At 47.4% G+C, this 19,073-nt stretch overlaps 2 protein-coding genes across 2 annotated transcripts; both read left to right on the top strand.

Annotated features, from left to right (window-relative positions):
* The first annotated feature begins 493 nt into the window (after positions 1-493).
* On the top strand, positions 494-6,448 carry LOC139448828 (mucin-12-like). Its single transcript, XM_071230356.1, has 11 exons — positions 494-527; positions 1,461-1,610; positions 1,761-2,150; positions 2,300-2,630; positions 2,721-3,378; positions 3,648-3,858; positions 3,949-4,248; positions 4,476-4,775; positions 4,866-5,390; positions 5,496-5,705; positions 5,796-6,448. Exons 1-11 carry the CDS (start codon positions 494-496, stop codon positions 6,446-6,448), a joined length of 3,762 nt encoding a protein of 1,253 aa, XP_071086457.1.
* A 5,035-nt stretch (positions 6,449-11,483) lies between these two features.
* LOC139448036 (tumor necrosis factor-like) lies at positions 11,484-15,970 on the top strand. The gene is made up of 4 exons (XM_071229537.1): positions 11,484-12,025; positions 13,915-13,948; positions 14,692-14,790; positions 15,033-15,970. Exons 1-4 carry the CDS (start codon positions 11,588-11,590, stop codon positions 15,422-15,424), a joined length of 963 nt encoding a protein of 320 aa, XP_071085638.1. The 5' UTR covers positions 11,484-11,587; the 3' UTR covers positions 15,425-15,970.
* The last annotated feature ends 3,103 nt before the right edge of the window (positions 15,971-19,073 follow it).

Raw genomic sequence — 19,073 nt, 5'->3', positions numbered from 1 at the left:
ACAGTCTGAAAATGATATATTAACAGTTTGTTAACTGGATTAGATCCTTTAAATGTAAACCATCATGTTTAAACCTTATAACTTCAACCCTCTTGTCTTGGAGCTGGGCACGGGTGGCCCAGTCGTCTAAGGCACCGCGATTCGCTGTGCAGAGTTGCGTATCTTGGGCTCGCCAGAAACCTATGGCTGTGGGTTCGATTCCCGGTTCGCCCCGGTTTGTCAGCACCATACCCGTACACGTGGGTTTCACCGAAGTGGCAAACGTCTGAGACCTGCATCACTTCGGGCTTTCCCTCTACATTAAGCTGACACGCCGCGATATAACTGGAATACTGTTAAAAGCGGCGTTAAACCCAGCTCATTCACTCACTCATCCCGCTGTGGGAATTCCTGAGGGAACAATTCTGTTTGGAAACCAGATTTGATGCGCTTATCTGAGTTAACAGGGTAGGAGTCAGCAGCTGCAACATTAATGTTGCCCGGAAAGCCCGACATGCGCCCGGTCCACGTCAGCAGTGGGTGTCCAGGTACAACAAGGTTACATCAACGCTATATTTGTTGATCACAACAGATCCGGCATCTGCATAAAGGTTTTGACAATTGGGAGCTGATCATAACATGATCAATCCCAGATTTGCCTTGTGGAATAACATTGGTAAAGTCATTGGTCCCAATGCGACCATGAAATAAGCACAAGTTACAGTCGACGAGAAAATGAAAGGAGTAATAACTATGGGGAAGTTAATGACATCCTGAGGTATCACTTCATCCGCTCCTCCATGAAGACATTGATGTCTCCAATTAGTATTGGCACAGGCAAACATTTCCTTGATTTTGATAAAAGTATAACTGAAAACACATATAGTGTTCGTGTATGTTTTTGTCTGCAAAGTTAACATGTATTAATATTAACATCAACAGTGTTGTCATTCGTAATTCGACAATGCTCTATTCGGCGTCAAGTCTAAATCTGCACGATGACCGACAAAATATATTTTTGGACAATGCAAACAATACAAACAGTAGCTGACAGTCATTAATTTGTTATTGGTTCTGGTTCATTGTTCTGTACTTATAATATGACGTCATTTTAAAGTTTCAGTTATAAAGATTCAGGGGCGGTATTATGAATAAAATGAACATGGGATTGTCGAAAAACATCCAACAGTACAGAGTATGTTCAAACTTCAGGGATACAACTCGCAATCCTACACAACGCTTACGCCGATATAGGGGGATGGGAGGGAGGAGCGTCATAAAACTCATTAGTCCTAGGGGCAATTATTATTAGTAAAAGATTTTGACATTGTTGTGAACCTGACAGCCCGTCACTACCCTCAGACAACACAACCTCCCGTCACTACCCACAGGGTAACACAACCTCCCGTCACTACCCACAGGGTAAAACAACCTTCCGTCACTACCCACCAGACAACACAACCTTCCTTCACTACCCACAGGACAACACAACCTCCCGTCACTACCTCAGGACAACACAACCTCCCGTCACTACCCAAAGGACAACACATCCTCCCGTCACTACCAACAGGACAACACATCATCCCGTCACTACCCACAGGGCAACACAACCTTTCGTCACTACCCACAGGGTAACACAACCTCCCGTCACAACCCATAGGACAACAAAACCTCCCGTCACTACCCACAAGACAACAAAACCTCCCTTCACTACCCACAGGACAACACAACCTCCCGTCACAACCCATAGGACAACAAAACCTCCTGTCACTACCCACAAGACAACACATCCTTGCTTCACTACCCACAGGACAACACATCCTCCCGTCACTACCCACAGGACAACACAACCTTCCTTCACTACCCACAGGACAACACAACCTCCCGTCACTACCCACCAGACAACACAACCTTCCTTCACTACCCACAGGACAACACAACCTCCCGTCACCACCCACAGGACAACACAACCTTCTGTCACTGCCCACAGGGCAACACAGGCTCCCGTCACTACCCACAGGGCAACACAACCTCCCGTTACTACCCACAGGACAACACAACCTCCCGTCACTACCCACAGGGCAACACAACCTTCCTTCACTGCCCACAGGGCAACATAGCCTCCCGTCACTACCCACAGGGCAACACAGCCTCCCGTCACTACCCACAGGGTAACACAACCTCCCGTCACAACCCATAAGACAACAAAACATCCCGTCACAACCCATAAGACAACACAACCTCCCGTCACTAAACACCAGACAACATAACATCCCGGCACTGCCCACAGGGCAACACAACCTCCTGTCACCATCCACAGGACAACACAACCTTCTGTCACTGCCCACAGGGCAACACAGCCTCCCGTCACTACCCACAGGGCAACACAATCTCCCGTCACTACCCACAAGACAACATAACATCCCGGCAATGCCCACAGGGCAACACAACCTCCCGTCACCACCAACAGAACAACACAACCTCCCGTCGCTACCCACAGAACAACACGACCTCCTGTCACTGCCCACATGGCAACACAACCTCCCGTCACTACCAACCAGACAACATAACATCCCGGCACTGCCAACAGGACAACACAACCTTCCGTCACTGCCCACATGGCAAAACAGCCTCCCGTCACTACCCACAGGGTAACACAACCTCCCGTCACAACCCATAAGACAACAAAACATCCCGTCACAACCCACAAGACAACACAACCTCCCATCACTACCCACCAGACAACATAACATCCCGGCACTGCCTACATGGCAACACAGCCTCCCGTCACCACCAACAGGCCAACACAACCTCCCGTCACTACCCACAGAACAACACGACCTCCCGTCACTGCCCACATGGCAACACAACCTCCCGTCACTACCCACCAGAAAACATAACATCCCGTCACTGCCAACAGGACACGCAGCCTTCCGTCACTGCCCACAGGGCAACACAGCCTTCCTTCACTGCCCACAGGGCAACACAGCCTCCCGTCACTACCCACAGGGCAACACAACCTCCCGTCACTACCCACAGGACAACACAGCCTCCCGTCACTACCCACAGGGCAACACAACCTCCCGTCACTACCCACGGGACAACACAACCTCCCGTCACTACCCACAGGGTAACACAACCTCCCGTCACAACACACAGGGTAAAACAACCTCCCGTCACTACCCACCAGACAACACAACCTTCCTTCACTACCCACAGGACAACACAACCTCCCGTCACTACCTCAGGACAACACAACCTCCCGTCACTACCCACAGGACAACACATCCTCCCGTCACTACCCATAGGAAAACACAACCTCCCGTCAGTACCCACAGGACAACACATCCTCCCGTCACTACCCACAGGGCAACACAACCTTTCGTCACTACCCACAGGGTAACACAACCTCCCGTCACAACCCACAGGACAACACAACCTCCCGTCACTACCCACAGGGCAACATAGCTTCCCGTCACTACCCATAGGAAAACACAACCTCCCGTCACTACCCACAGGACAACACATCCTCCCGTCACTACCCACAGGGCAACACAACCTTTCGTCACTACCCACAGGGCAACACAGCCTCCCGTCACAACACATAGGACAACAAAACCTCCTGTCACTACCCATAAGACAACACAGCCTTGCTTCACTACCCACAGAGCAACACATCCTCCTGTCAATTCCCACCAGACAACACAACCTTCCTTCACTACCCACAGGACAACACAACCTCCCGTCACTACCCACAGGACAACACAACCTCCCGTCACTACCCAAAGGGCAACACAACCTTCCTTCACTGCCCACAGGGCAACATAGCTTCCCGTCACTACCCACAGGGCAACACAGCCTCCCGTCACTACCCACAGGGTAACACAACCTCCCGTCACAACCCATAAGACAACAAAACATCCCGTCACAACCCATAAGACAACACAACCTCCCGTCACTAACCACCAGACAACATAACATCCAGGCACTGCCCACAGGGCAACACAGCCTCCCGTCACTACCCACAGGGCAACACAACCTCCCGTCACTACCCACAGGGCAACACAACCTCCCGTCACAACCCACCAGACAACACAACCTTCCTTCACTACCCACAGGACAACACAAACTCCCGTCACTACCCACAGGACAACACAACCTCCCGTCACTACCCACAGGGCAACACAACCTTCCTTCACTGCCCACAGGGCAACATAGCCTCCCGTCACTACCCACAGGGCAACACAACCTCCCGTCACTACCCACAGGGTAACACAACCTCCCGTCACAACCCATAAGACAACAAAACATCCCGTCACAACCCACAAGACAACACAACCTCCCGTCACTACCCACCAGACAACATAACATCCCGGCACTGCCCACATCCCGGCACTGCCCACATGGCAACACAGCCTCCCGTCACCACCAACAGGACAACACAACCTCCCGTCACTACCCACAGAACAACACGACCTCCCGTCACTAACCACCAGACAACATAACATCCAGGCACTGCCCACAGGGCAACACAGCCTCCCGTCACTACCTACAGGGCAACACAACCTCCCGTCACTACCCACAGGGCAACACAACCTCCCGTCACAACCCACCAGACAACACAACCTTCCTTCACTACCCACAGGACAACACAAACTCCCGTCACTACCCACAGGACAACACAACCTCCCGTCACTACCCACAGGGCAACACAACCTTCCTTCACTGCCCACAGGGCAACATAGCCTCCCGTCACTACCCACAGGGCAACACAGCCTCCCGTCACTACCCACAGGGTAACACAACCTCCCGTCACAACCCATAAGACAACAAAACATCCCGTCACAACCCACAAGACAACACAACCTCCCGTCACTACCCACCAGACAACATAACATCCCGGCACTGCCCACATGGCAACACAGCCTCCCGTCACCACCAACAGGACAACACAACCTCCCGTCACTACCCACAGAACAACACGACCTCCCGTCACTGCCCACATGGCAACATAACCTCCCGTCACTACCCACCAGACAACATAACATCCCGTCACTGCCAACAGGACAACACAACCTTCCATCACTGCCCACAGGGCAACACAGCCTTCCTTCACTGCCCACAGGGCAACACAGCCTCCCGTCACTACCCACAGGGCAACACAACCTCCCGTCACTACCCACAGGACAACACAGCCTCCCGTCACTACCCACAGGGCAACACAACCTCCCGTCACTACCCACGGGACAACACAACCTCCCGTCACAACCCACAGGACAACACAACCTCCCGTCACAACCCACAGGACAACACAACCTCCCGTCACAACCCACAGGACAACACAACCTCCCGTCACAACCCACAGGACAACACAACCTCCCGTCACAACCCACAGGACAACACAACCTCCCGTCACAACACATAGGACAACAAAACCTCCTGTCACTACCCACAAGACAACACAGCCTTGCTTCAGTACCCACAGCGCAACACATCCTTCTGTCAATTCCCACCAGACAACACAACCTTCCTTCACTACCCACAGGACAACACAACCTCCCGTCACTACCCACAGGACAACACAACCTCCCGTTACTACCCACAGGACAACACAACCTCCCGTCACTACCCACAGGGCAACACAACCTTCCTTCACTGCCCACAGAGCAACATAGCCTCCCGTCACTACCCACAGGGCAACACAGCCTCCTGTCACTACCCACAGGGTAACACAACCTCCCGTCACAACCCATAAGACAACAAAACATCCCGTCACAACCCATAAGACAACACAACCTCCCGTCACTACCCACCAGACAACATAACATCCCGGCATTGCCCACATGGCAACACAGCCTCCCGTCACCACCAACAGGACAACACAACCTCCCGTCACTACCCACAGAACAACACGACCTCCCGTCACTGCCCACATGGCAACACAACCTCCCGTCACTACCCACCAGACAACATAACATCCCGTCACTGCCAGCAGGACAACACAACCTTCCGTCACTGCCCACAGGGCAACACAGCCTTCCTTCACTGCCCACAGGGCAACACAGCCTCCCGTCACTACCCACAGGGCAACACAACCTCCCGTCACTACCCACAGGACAACACAGCCTCCCGTCACTACCCACAGGGCAACACAACCTCCCGTCACTACCCACGGGACAACACAACCTCCCGTCACTGCCCACAGGGCAACACAGCCTCCTGTCACCACCAACAGTACAACACAACCTCCCGTCGCTACCCAAAGGACAACACAACCTCCCGTCACTACCCACAGGACAACACAACCTCCCGTCACTGCCCACAGGACAACACAACCCCCCGTCACGTTACTTCCTATTCACATGCCACATCATCATGGGTCTACCCAAACACCCGTCACGACTCACAAGGCTACCCTGTCATTTGTCACTTCCCACGGGCCTACCCCCGTGGTGTAAAGGTTTATTAAGTCGTGAGATATTATTACTATCAACTATTATCATAATAGGTTGGGAAAAAAACCATTATTAACCAATCAGGAAGTTGTCACACGGCCCCAGTCTATTTCTGTACGCGACAGTGTTGCAAGCTGCGTGTTGATCACGCAGCATGATTGTCACCAGGCACCAGGAAGTACACTTAGTAGAACAACAATCACTATACTGTCATTATAATCAAAGTCCAAAGATTTCAAGAGAGAATATATTATATACGTATATGTCCTTGTTCTATTTGTTGTGCATTTCATTTATAGACATTTTGGCAAGTTGTACTTATTTGTTTCTAGCTTGATATCCTTCAGCGTGTTAGCTTTAAAAAGAACAGATCTGTGACTGATCTGTTGAGTTTTTTCAAATAGTGCAGCCATATCAGGACAGGGGAGCACCAACAACGGGCCTCACACGTTGTACTGTTTTGGGGTATAGACCCTGGGTCTTCGGTAAAGTGACTTATCGCTTCGGCCACTACTCAGGCGCCCCTATAGCTAACAGTAATGTATTATAGGCAACAATAGAAGACTTCGTACGGAAAATAATGACATTAAACGATCCGTTAAGACGCCAGTAGTTGATAATACACTTGTGTAAGGATGCTTTTGTTCATGGATCCACCCGACACATTGACTTCAGGCCAAGGTGGCCCCGTGAAGATCCGGGGAAGACTAGAATTTGAGAAAAACCATCCCACAATTATTCTTCCTGGTCTAAAAGACAAAATCATGTTTGAAGGTGACTATGGTTCTCATTATCTGTCTACCCGTAAAGATCCGGTGTAGAATAGGCCTTCAGCAACCATGCTTACCGTAAAAGGCGACTATGCCTGTTGTAAGAGGCGACTAACGGGATCGGGTGGTCAGGCTCGCTGACTTGGTTTGACGCATGTCATCGTCTCCCAATTGGATAGATCCATGCTCACGATAACAATCACTGAATTGTCTGGTCCAGATTCGATAATCATCATCATAACATTGGAGATTTAACGTGCGCTTTCCGACTCAAGCGTATGTCGCACACGGGGTTGCACTTATACTATTGGGGTAAAAAAAGCTTAATAAATAAATAAAGAAGTGCTACCCCAAAAAATGTAACTTTTACAGTACTAATCTAATAAAGCTGCGGGGGGAGGGGGTTAGCTGGGTGGGGGTGGGTGATAAAAGAAAATTTCAATAATATGGAAAGTTTGGGCATGGTTTGGAGGGGGGCTGGGGTCAAGCGTTGGAAGGCACGGCGTCGGCTGGCGAGCGTTGGCTGGAAGACTACTAGCGGTGGCCCGCAAGGAGTCTCATGGTGAGTCTTTCTTCCGTGGGGGTAGTAGGCTTGTAAACACTCTTGGTGAGCATGGCTGCGGACTTGGCGATGAAGTGCCTATTTGTCTTGAAGTCCGCATCCAGGAAGAAGTCAGATAGGTCCGTGATACTGTGGATGTCATGCTCGAACTCCTCATCTCCTAGTTCCTGGTGCACGTCGAGTGGGACCCCTTCCGCAGCGTGTACCTTTTCCGTGTCGGTAAGGACAAACGTGTGGAGGTCGGGGTGTTCCTCGTAGTACTGAAGTACTGACTCCGCCTTCGCTAGTGCCCTTTCCTGAAACCCTTGTCCCCCTGTGGGGTACTCGACCGGGGTGGTCTGGGTATGGCTCGTGTTCATACAGGGTAGTTAATGAGTGGCTGTTTGGGCGAAGCTGTCTGCTAGAGAAGGTGGAGTTGGTGTGGGCGTCTGGCATTCCATAGACGTGGTGGTGGCTGGCCGGGGGGAAGGTTCAGATGAGGGGATGTCTCTCCTCTTCCTCTTCTTTCTCCCGTAGCCTGTGCCCTCGGGCGAGCGGAAGGGCTCCTCCCCTCTGCTGCCGGGGGAGGCGGGGTGGTGGGGTGGTGGTGGGGGGGGGGGGGGGGGTTGGAGGGGGGAAGCCTCTATCTCCATGTCGAGGACAGGAGGAGGGGTCTTTTCCCGTGGGGGCCTGTTCTTCTGCACCGGGCTGGGTGCAGGAGGAGCTGGGGCCGAGGTGGGTACCGCTCGAGGCTTGGTCTTGGCCGGAGCCTTGACCAGAGGCCTCTTCCTTTGACCTAAGTCGAAGGAGATGGAGAGCGTGGAGGTGTTGGACTTGTAGGAAGTCCTGAGGGAGTAATCCCCAACCCGGAAGGCCAACAAGGGCTCCAGGATGGAGACAAGCTCCCTGGGAGGGGCAAGGCGATGTCTCTCATTAGGGCTTATGAGCTGGAGGGCAGGGAAGGACGCGTGCGCACTGAGCGATGTCCAAGCCGAGATAATTTACAGACCGCCGTCATATAGCTGGAATATTGCTGAGTGCGGCGTTAAACAACAAATAACCAACCCATGTTTGTCGTACGAGGTGACTTAGTTGATCGGGTTGTCAGACTAGGTGATCATGACTTTGTTGATTACGTGTCATCGTAACAATATCAATCACTTGTTGGTCTGGTCCAGGCTTGATTATTTACAGCCCGCTTCCTATATATATTTTTTGTCGTTTTTAGACTAATACAAAATGCTAAATTGTGATATACCACTTTCTGTAGTGTGAAAGGCGAGTACTGGTACAGTTTTGCAGTATGGGCGGAGGTTGAAATAGATGCGTTAAATCCGAACTCACACACGCGTCAAACATGTGTTCACTATTATTATTGGACTATGTGAAACGTTTTGACTGATGCCCGCTTATGATTGACTCATGACATTTAAATAAGCCTGTATAGCTGTGAAAATGAAACTATCGTTTCTCTGCCCACGTCTCGAGTGAAACCCTATGTTTCGCAGTCACGGAAAAAGTGAGGTTATAGGAAAATATAATATACTGAGTCAAATTAAAAACTTCACATTTTTAAAAGTAATCCCTTATATGATATACAACGGACAAATGTATCAGAGAAGGTAATTTTTAATCATTAATGTCCAAAGAAGGATTTTAATTAACGGTGGTAGCCATAATTTGTTCCAAGCACCTACGGTATTCGGTAATAACATCAACAGTTTAAATCATAAGTCCCAAGCACGAGAATCTGATGGCACACAAGTTCAGTAGAGTGTATGGCCACCATGTGCGTTGACAACTGCCACACAACGCCTCCGCATGGACCTTGTGATGCTTGTGAACACATGATTGGGAAGACGACGCCATTGTTGCTGCAAAATGGTGCCAAGATCTTGCAAATACTGTGGTTGGTTCTGGAGAGTGCGCAGACTTCTGCCAAGAGCATCCCAGACGTGTTCGATGGGATTGAGGTCGGGAGACCTTGATGGCCAGTCCATGACGTTGACTCCCGCATTCTGAAGGAAATTTCTTGTCAAAATTGCTGTGTAGGGTCTGGCATTGTCGTGTTGGAAGATCAAACCGGGTCCATGTGCTGCCATAAAAGGCAGAAATTCTGGTGCCAGTACCTGGTCGCGGTAAGCAGAAGCGTTGAGGTTGCCACATATCTTTAAAGGTCACCCTTTCAGTTTCTTTCTAAGAATAGCTAATATCTTTCATATCGTTATTCTTTAAATAAATTGTGTAAGGGTGGATTCAAGTTTATTTTTTGTGAAATTGCGGTGACAGTTCCCGTTTGGCTAACGACATATTCATAACAGTTTGAAAATGTACAAGGCACATTACATGTAGCAATACAGAAGTTTGTTTTAACTTTTAATTTAATGTAATGAGGTTGAACGGGTGAGACCAAAAATACCGGAACCTAAGCATGTAAGCGTTTTTTTGCTTTTATTATATTACATATTGATTATAATTTTTAAAAAAAGCATATACTTATACAGGGGGATGGGGGAAGATGAATTAACTAATATTCCATGTTAGCATAAGCTTAGTCAGAATAGCTCGATGGATTCTGTGATTTGGTTTTGGTTTGTTGTTTAACGCCGCACTCAGCAATATTACAGGTTTAAGACGGCGGTCTATATATAATCGAGTCTGGACCAGGCAATCCAGTGATTGACATCTTGAGCATCGATCCACGCAATTGGGATTCGATGACATGCATCAACCAAGTCAGCCAGTCTGACCCACCGATCCCATTAGTCGCCTCTTACAACAAGCATAGTCGCCTTTTATGGGTTGCTGAGGACCTATTCTACCCCGGATCTTCACGGGTCTCTGTGATAATGAAAATGGTAATGTCGCTTTTATCAACACCTATGTACATGTAAAATAATACTATGACTATACACACACAATGACTTTACAGGATTTAAATGGGATTCCGATGTATAACAAATGCGTATTAAATTTAAAAGATAGTAATTGATATCGTTGGAAAGATACGGGCAACCATTTTGATATATCTCTTACCAGTTATGAATATAAATATTAGGCTGTAAAGTTTGTTTGTTGTTTAACGCCACACTCTGGTCAGGAGGTGTAAGTGGAAGGCATGAGAGACGGTGTCCGGTGATAAGGAGGCTGTCCAACACTCATCTGGGTATCCTGAATTTAAATCCTCCACACGAGTGGCTTGCGCTTTCAGGGAATTTCAGACACTGAGTGCGAGAATATACACGAAAACCTCCGTCGAGGAAGGCAGCAACTTGTACGACTCGTGGCCATTCAGAAAGAGAAACTAGGTCACACAGGGAATTTCAGACGCGGAGTGAGTACTAGTCTGTCTTACAGACCCTGATACAAATATATCAAATACAGCCCATGCATGTCTATAATGTTTGGCAAGTCTAGATTACTGCAGTATCAGGAAAATGAAGAGAATCACTGGGCTCCCTTTTTATTATGTTTTTATTAAGATAACTGAGCAACTGTTTTTTGTGTACGATATGTTCATTTCAGAGACTATATGTTAGTCTAAGCGAGTTCAAAATGCAAGGAAACCTCCGCCGAGGAACGCAGCAGCTAGCACGACTCGTGGCCATTCAGAAAGAGAAACTAGGTCACACAGGGAATTTCCCATAGAAACTGTGACTTCAGGGAACCCACGATGAGTAATAGGATTGCCCCATGTGTTCTCAGAGCAAGGCTTGATATCTGCAGCCATGTTTTGAACGGGGTTAGTACATGTGTAACAGCGAAAGGCTACACATTATCAGCTGGGACGAATTCGACCTAGATAGATATACTAGTGTTTATTACAACTGTGAAACAATTTTATGGAGACAGGCCTCATCGTACACATCGATTCAACTGGGGCTGCGGTTTCTTCTTCCATGATGGCAGAACCTGACTCCACCTTCATATCCACTGACACAGCAACGTCACCGCCTCCACCCTCCCAACAACGACGACGTCGTACCAATGTGTTGTTCTATACCGTTGTCGCCATTTCTCTGACTGCCAATGTTATCCTCATCATGGTAGTGACTTTCCACATGTTAACAAAACAACGTGAACATCACCACAAAAGTGAGGGTTTATCCTCCCTGTTGAATCACCAGCTTGGGTCTGCTGATCCAATATGTCTCACCTGTGATCAATTGGGTCCGCTGGTCGAATCCCAGGATACGCTCTATGACGTTATACGATTGTCGTTGGAACATACGCTGTGTTGTCAGAAACAGAGGAATGACGTCACAAAGTTATTCCATAAGGTAATAAGCATTATACACATGACATTCTATTTTACTTATTTACCATTTTATGTTGATGAAAATATTATCATGATCAGTTGCGCTACCCATATATATCAAGAGAGTGACCGATTTTTTAATGTGTTAAATTGGGACAGTATACGCTCATTTTTTCGCGAACACACAGTATCCTCAGTATCCATTCATTTACACATGCTTATTATTATACTACTCAGAATCGTACTATGGGCCCCGCTCTAAGGAGGGATTTCTTATGATTATGGTGAGGTAAAACGTCGCGTCAAAGATTATTGCACTTATACGGCGACGTGCATGTGTGTGTGTGTGTGTGTGTGTGTGTTTTACTAGCCCGGACTGATGCAGATTTATAGTGCTAGCCAACTGAGACACCATGCCGCCGTTTTACATGAATACCCAACTCAGACACAGTATACTGACTCCGCGCCGACCAGTCCTTGTTTTAGCCCCTTAATGCCAGAACGTATTTTGGTATGACGCGGTCGAGATTCGAACCCTGGACCTTACGCTCTCCGGGCGGAAGCTCTACCACTAGACCACGGTGGCGGCCCTTATGATTATGGAAATGATTTTGTCCCTTTTATTGACTAGGTTTATGTTTAAACGAAGTGTCGTATGTTGCCAACTGTTATATTATTCGTGATAACGGCGCTTGTAGGAGTCGACAAAATAACAGTAGTGGTGGTTGTAGCAGAAGCAGTAGAAGTACTGAGTGAGCGAGTTGGTTAAATATCGGTTTTAACAGTATTCCAGTTATATCACGGCGTGTCAGCTTAGATGTAGGAGGAAAGCCTGAAGTGATGCGGGTCTCAGATATTTACAACTTTGGTGAAACCCGCGAGCACGGGTATAGTGCCTACAAACCTAGAAACATAAGCGGGGCGAACAGGGACTCTAACAGTAGCAGCAGTAGTAGTAGTAGTAGTAGTAGAAGTAGTAGTAGTAGTAGTAGTAGTTGTAGTAGAAGTAGTAGTAGTAGTAGTAGTCGAAGTAGAAGTAGTAGTAGTAGTAGTAGTAGTAATAGTAGTAGTAGTAGTTGTAGTAGAAGTAGTAGTAGTAGTTGTAGTAGAAGTAGTAGTAGTAGAAGTAGTAGTAGTAGTAATAGTAGTAGTAGTAGTTGTAGTAGAAGTAGTAGTAGTAGTTGTAGTAGAGGTAGTAGTAGTAGAAGTAGTAGTAGTAGTAATAGTAGTAGTAGTAGTAGTAGTAGTAGTAGTAATAGTAGTAGTAGTAGTAGTTGTAGTAGTAGTAGTAGTAGTAGAGGAATATGGTGGAATGTGTATTCATTTTGCCAGACGTGTCGTTTGTGACGTGGAGCATGGCGGGTTTTCTCAACACTTGTCAGTACTTATAGAATTTCATCCGTGCTGCTGCGATCGATTAAATATATCGTGGAGGGTTGTGTGTCAGGCTAGGTGTCTTGGTTGATTCCGTGTCATCGTACCCCGATGACGTGGATAGTTGCTCACACTACCAATCACTGGCTTGTATAATCCAGACCGCCGTCATATAGGTGAAATATTGAGTGCGGCGTTAAGCAACAAACAAACAAATAGTGTTCGCGGTCGGGTAGCGCTTTCATTTAAGGAACCGCAATTAACTGAGATGCGTCTCTTCCTATGGAAGGATTTGATCGCGGGTTCGAATCCAGATAGTGACCCTTAAAAAGGTCGAACATCATAACTGTTTCCGACTTGAGGCGTTGTGTGGATTTCTCATATTCAGCTGACGCTCTGTGATATCACTTCTCGTGGCCTTTCTGTCAGTATAGACAACAGGCTAGAACGCCAGCTTCTCTTTGAATGGTACAAAGTGTAAGAGCTTTGAAAACAGACAGTCATTTGATTTCTTCACGTGTCTCATTCTTGTTTCAGATAATAGGTGATGAATACTACAGACGGTCTACAGGTACGCCAATGATTTATTTATTTATTATTCATGATATTCAGTTAAGATCCTTCATGTTGTACGTAACCCAAACCCACGGTGCTTCCATAATCAGTTCTTCTTCCAAGTTCAGCTACAACGTATTTGAACCAAATCAAATTACCTTCTTTGATAATGAAAACACACACAGCAATGCATTTTCCTTCGGATTTCATTATTTGACCTGACCGTGGTGACCTGACCGTGGTGACCTGACCGTGGTCAGGTGGGAGAGCGTCTGCTCGGAGAACGTTAAAAGATGGTACTTGTTGTTACCCTGTCTGGCGTTCGACATTAAGGGGCTAAAACAAGGACTGGTCGGCTCGGAATCAGTTTACTGTGGGATATTCATGTTAAACCGCGGCAAGGTATCTCAGTGAGCTACCACTATAAATCGGCATCAGTCCGGACTACAGTGTAGTACAAGAAGCCACACACACACACGCACGCACGCACGCACGCACGCACGTCGCTCTATAGTTGCAATAATCTTGGACGCGACGTTAAACCCCATTTCACCTCACCATTATTTAACCTACTCATGTTCATCTCTCTCTAGTATGCAATTGTTGTTACTGTTAATCCCCCACCTTCTATATATATCCTGTATCATGTTAATTAATCAGCCTTGCTCAACAACGGTATAATGATCTGTACCGACACGTCGCCTCTACAGTAAGAAAATAAGTTGTTAGCCATAAATTGTATCTAATCCTCCACTTCAGGTAGGGAGCCAGTTGGCCTCATCAAAGGGGTGAATGAGCAGATATGGAGTCGTCCCAGGGAGTCGACGTGGGCTCATCGGTACATGGTGCCACACACAGGTAATGTACGACAAACATACACGTGCATGCAGGTCCGACATTAAGAGTGTAGATAATGTTTTACGCCGCAGATAACAAATTCCATCGTTCATCCCAGTCGTTATTATTTTTATAAATGTGATAATTTCAAATTCTCACAGTCACATATGCTCTTAAATATAAGTAAACACACATTCCTTGTAATGATGCATCAGTGTATAATTTGTGCTTTGTTATTAACTCATAACGTGTTATGTGTACAGATTCGCCGCCAGCATGGACAACGAGCGATACCTACAACACGTCATTCTGTTCAAACGTCGAATGTAACGGAACAGACATTGTTGTCTCAGCAGAGGGTCTCTACCTCGTGTACTCACACATCACATTCATCACGTCACCAGCTCCTTCAGACACCCCCTTCCTGCACCTGATACAGCGACAGAACCCCAATCTCCCTGGTCTGGGTGTGAAACCAATACTCTTATCTAAAACGTCATTCAGATGGACAGTAGCTCCGCAGCAAACGTCTTTCCTGTCCGCCATTGTGAGGCTCCGCAAACAAGATCGCCTCCGTGTGAAAATGTCGGAAAATTATTATGATTTAGTTGAAAAAAGGATGCTTTCAAATTTTTTTGGTGTTATGAAAGTGTAATTAGGATTTTAGTTTTTTTAAATTTTATGCTGGTGGCATAATGCCGGCTCAGAAGAACGGTATTACAATCCTGGTGATGACACGAGACATTTGCCAGACAATAAGCAAAATCCAGTCACGTTCAGGAATATATCAAGGTAACCTGACCTGAACTGTCCAATGAATTGGTTTCTAGTCAACGTAGCATGATTTGCTACTGATGATAGAGATATACCGTTGCTATCACACTCAGTGAGTGAGTGAGTATGGTTTTACGCCGCGTTTAGCAATATTCCAGCAATATCACAGCGGGGGACACCAGAAATGGGCTTCAGCTATCACAATCACTTTTTTTAAGGCCGGTGTTACGAATGCATTATTACATCGAAGGGTCGTTCAGTCGAACGTAGTTATCCCGATATCCTTAAGGCGTTGTTGCATAAGGTCCTAATAAAATCCTTATCGACTCTGGTCTTATATCACACTCCTTTTAAATCGAAGTACGGATAACTCGAAATATAACCGATTCCCCTGGGAATTCGTTTTAACGAGGTTTAGTTGTCAATGTACGTGCATGTTGAATAATGTAAATGTGTTCATGATGAAAACAAGTTTTGTTATGTGATATAAAATAAACTTATGTTTTTTAGTTATATGTCTTTCATTACAAGAACAGTGGTCACCAAATAATATGTGAATTGTATGTGAATACGATGGGTCAGTGCGTGAGTGAGTGAGTTTAGCAATACTCCAGCAATATCACGGCGGTGGACACCAGAAATGGGCTTCACACATTGTGCCTATGTGGGGAATCGAACCCGGGTCTTCAGCAGAACGAACCATTTTTTTTTGTAGGCTGCCCACCGCCCCGAGTTAGTCTGTGAGTGAGTGAGTGAGTGTTTACGCCGCACCTTGTTTGTTTCTCTATTTGTTGCTGTCTGGACCAGACAATCCAGTGATTGACATCCTGAGCATCGATCCACGCAATTGGGGTACTATGACATGCATCAACCAAGTCAGCGAGCCTGACCACCCGATCCCGTTAGTCGCCTCTTACGACAAGCACAGTCGCCTTTTTCGGCAAGCATGGTTGTTGAGACCTATTCTACCCCGGATCTTCACGGGTCTCGGTGGTGAATGTTATGGATAGTGATATCGGAAATAAAAAAGAGTGAATGGGGGAGTTTGGTTAAACGTCGATTTGAGTTTCTAGCTATATCACAGCGTGCCAGGGTAAAGTCCAAGTGGAACAGGTCTCAGACGTTCATCACAATTATATGGCAATTATATGGGTATGGTGTTGACAGGCATGAATCAAAATCACAATCTGAGATTCGAACCCGACAGCAGCACCCTAGGCGACTAGGCAATCGCCCAAAATACACAACAGCAACATGAAATCATTACTAAGTCATCAAAATAAGTATTTCTGACCTATAACTATTCCACTACAGTAAACTACGGTTATAACGAACGCAAAGGCACCATCCATTTTAGTTCGTAATAACCGTAGTTCGTTATAAGCATATATACAGCATGAATGCAACACATGGCCGGGGCTAACAAGTAAGTTCGTTATATCGGTCAGTTCGTTATACGCGTGTTCGTTATAACCGTAGCTTGCTGTATGTGCATAGTGATTGAGAGAGTGAGTTTGGTTTAACGTGGCTTTGAATTGTATCACAAAGCGGCGTTAAAACAAACCCACCCACTCACTCAATGTGGCAGCGTAATGTGGGAGGCAAGTCTAAGATCAAAAGTGAAGTACATATTAGACATCCAACACTTCCGTGAAACCCACGGGAGTGGGCATGGCACTCACAAACCTAGAAATATAATAAAGTAGGGCGAACCGGGATTTGAACCCAAGATTATAGAATTCTGGCACCTGTAAGGGACGCAACTCTGCACATCGAATTTCGGCGCCATCGACAGGTATAATACAAGTGATAAGGGGAACAACCTTTGCATGTGTTCCCCGAGAACTGGCCTACTTCAAACCAAGCAGCTACACAGAGGTACGATACGTGTGACCTGACAGTCAAAGCCAGATTCCTCGGGAATTAGGACTGAGATTTTTTTGCACTACGGGCGTACTCAATGCCATTCAGAACGTACACATACGTTTATAAGGTGCGTTAAGTATCTTAGGAAAAAGGAAAGTATACTCTTGAAAATGCACACTTCGCTCTGGTCATCACTGTGTACGGCCCGTGAAGATCCGGGGTAGAATAGGTCTTCAGTAACCCATGCACGCCATAAATGGCGACTATGGTTGTCGTTGGAGATGAATAACGGGAACGTGTGGTCAGGCCCGCTAACTTGGTTGATGCATGTCATGGATCCCAATTACGTGGATCGATGCTCATGATGTCAATCACTGGATTGCCTGGTCCAGACTCGACCATTTACAGACCGCCGTCATATACAGAAGTAGCTGGAATATTGCTGAGTGCGGCGTTAAACAACGAACAAACATTACTGTGTACTGCGACCCCCATGTTCCTTGAGACGTCATGTGCACGTGACCTGTTGTTAGATCCTCATTGATAGGACTTTCCTCCCACATTAAGCTGACACGCCGTGATGTACCTGGAATACTGTTAAAAGCGGCGTTAAACCCAACTCACTCACTCACTCATTGATATGATGCATGTAAGATCGTCTATGCTACCCGTATCAAATACATCACCATCGAATAACTATTTCTTGTTTGTTTCCGTTTCAGCCACCATTAAACAGGGGGTGTATTTTCTTTTGCCCGACAGTTTACGTTGAATTGTGACACACACTGCGCGTATATCAACATTAAATAGAATTGGGGAATCATCTCGCTCAGCAGAGGTTCCACTCTACACGACCAACCCACACAACAACACAAGGCCTGAGTGAGTGGGTGGGCGGGTAGGTAGGTAGGTACGGTACGTAGGTGGGTGGGTAGGTGGGTAGGTGGGTGTATAGGTAGGTAGGTGGGTAGGTGGGTGGGTATTTGGGTGGGTAGGTGGGTAGGTGGGTAGGTAGGTAGGTGGGTAGGTGGGTAGGTGGGTAGGTGGGTAGGTAGGTAGGTAGGTAGGTGGGTAGGTGGATGGGTAGCTAGGTAGGTGGGTAGATGGGTAGGTGGGTAGGTGTGTAGGTTGGTGGGTAGGTGAGTAGGTGGGTAGGTAGGTAGGTGGGTGTTTAAGTAGGTAGGTAGGTAGGAGGGTGGGTGGGTGGGTAGGTGGGTACGTAGGTACGTAGGTAGGTAGGTAGGTAGGTAGGTAGGTGTGTAGGTGGGTAGGTAGGTGGGTAGGTGGGTAGGTGTGTAGGTTGGTTGGTAGGTGAGTAGGTAGGTAGGTAGGTAGGTAGGTGTGTAGGTGGGTAGGTAGGTGGGTAGGTAGGTAGGTAGGTAGGTAGGTAGGTAGGTGGGTGGGTTGGAGGTCGGGTGGTTGGGTGGGTGTTTGGGTAGGTAGGTAGGTAGGTAGGTAGGTAGGTAGGTAGGTAGGTAGGTAGGTAGGTAGGTGGGTGTTTAAGTAGGTAGGTAGGTAGGAGGGTGGGTGGGTGGGTAGGTGGGTAGGTAGGTATGTAGGTAGGAGGGTGGGTGGGTGGGTGGGTAGGTAGGTAGGTAGGTAGGTAGGTAGGTAGGTAGGTAGGTAGGTAGGTAGGTAGGTAGGTAGGTAGGTAGGAGGGTGGG

This window comes from Haliotis cracherodii, unplaced genomic scaffold (assembly GCF_022045235.1).
Source record: "Haliotis cracherodii isolate W230 unplaced genomic scaffold, xgHalCrac1.p SCAF_7, whole genome shotgun sequence".
NCBI classification, from domain to species: domain Eukaryota; kingdom Metazoa; phylum Mollusca; class Gastropoda; order Lepetellida; family Haliotidae; genus Haliotis; species Haliotis cracherodii.
Note: the sequence above shows the minus strand (reverse complement) of the source record. Positions and strands in the feature narration are given on the sequence as shown.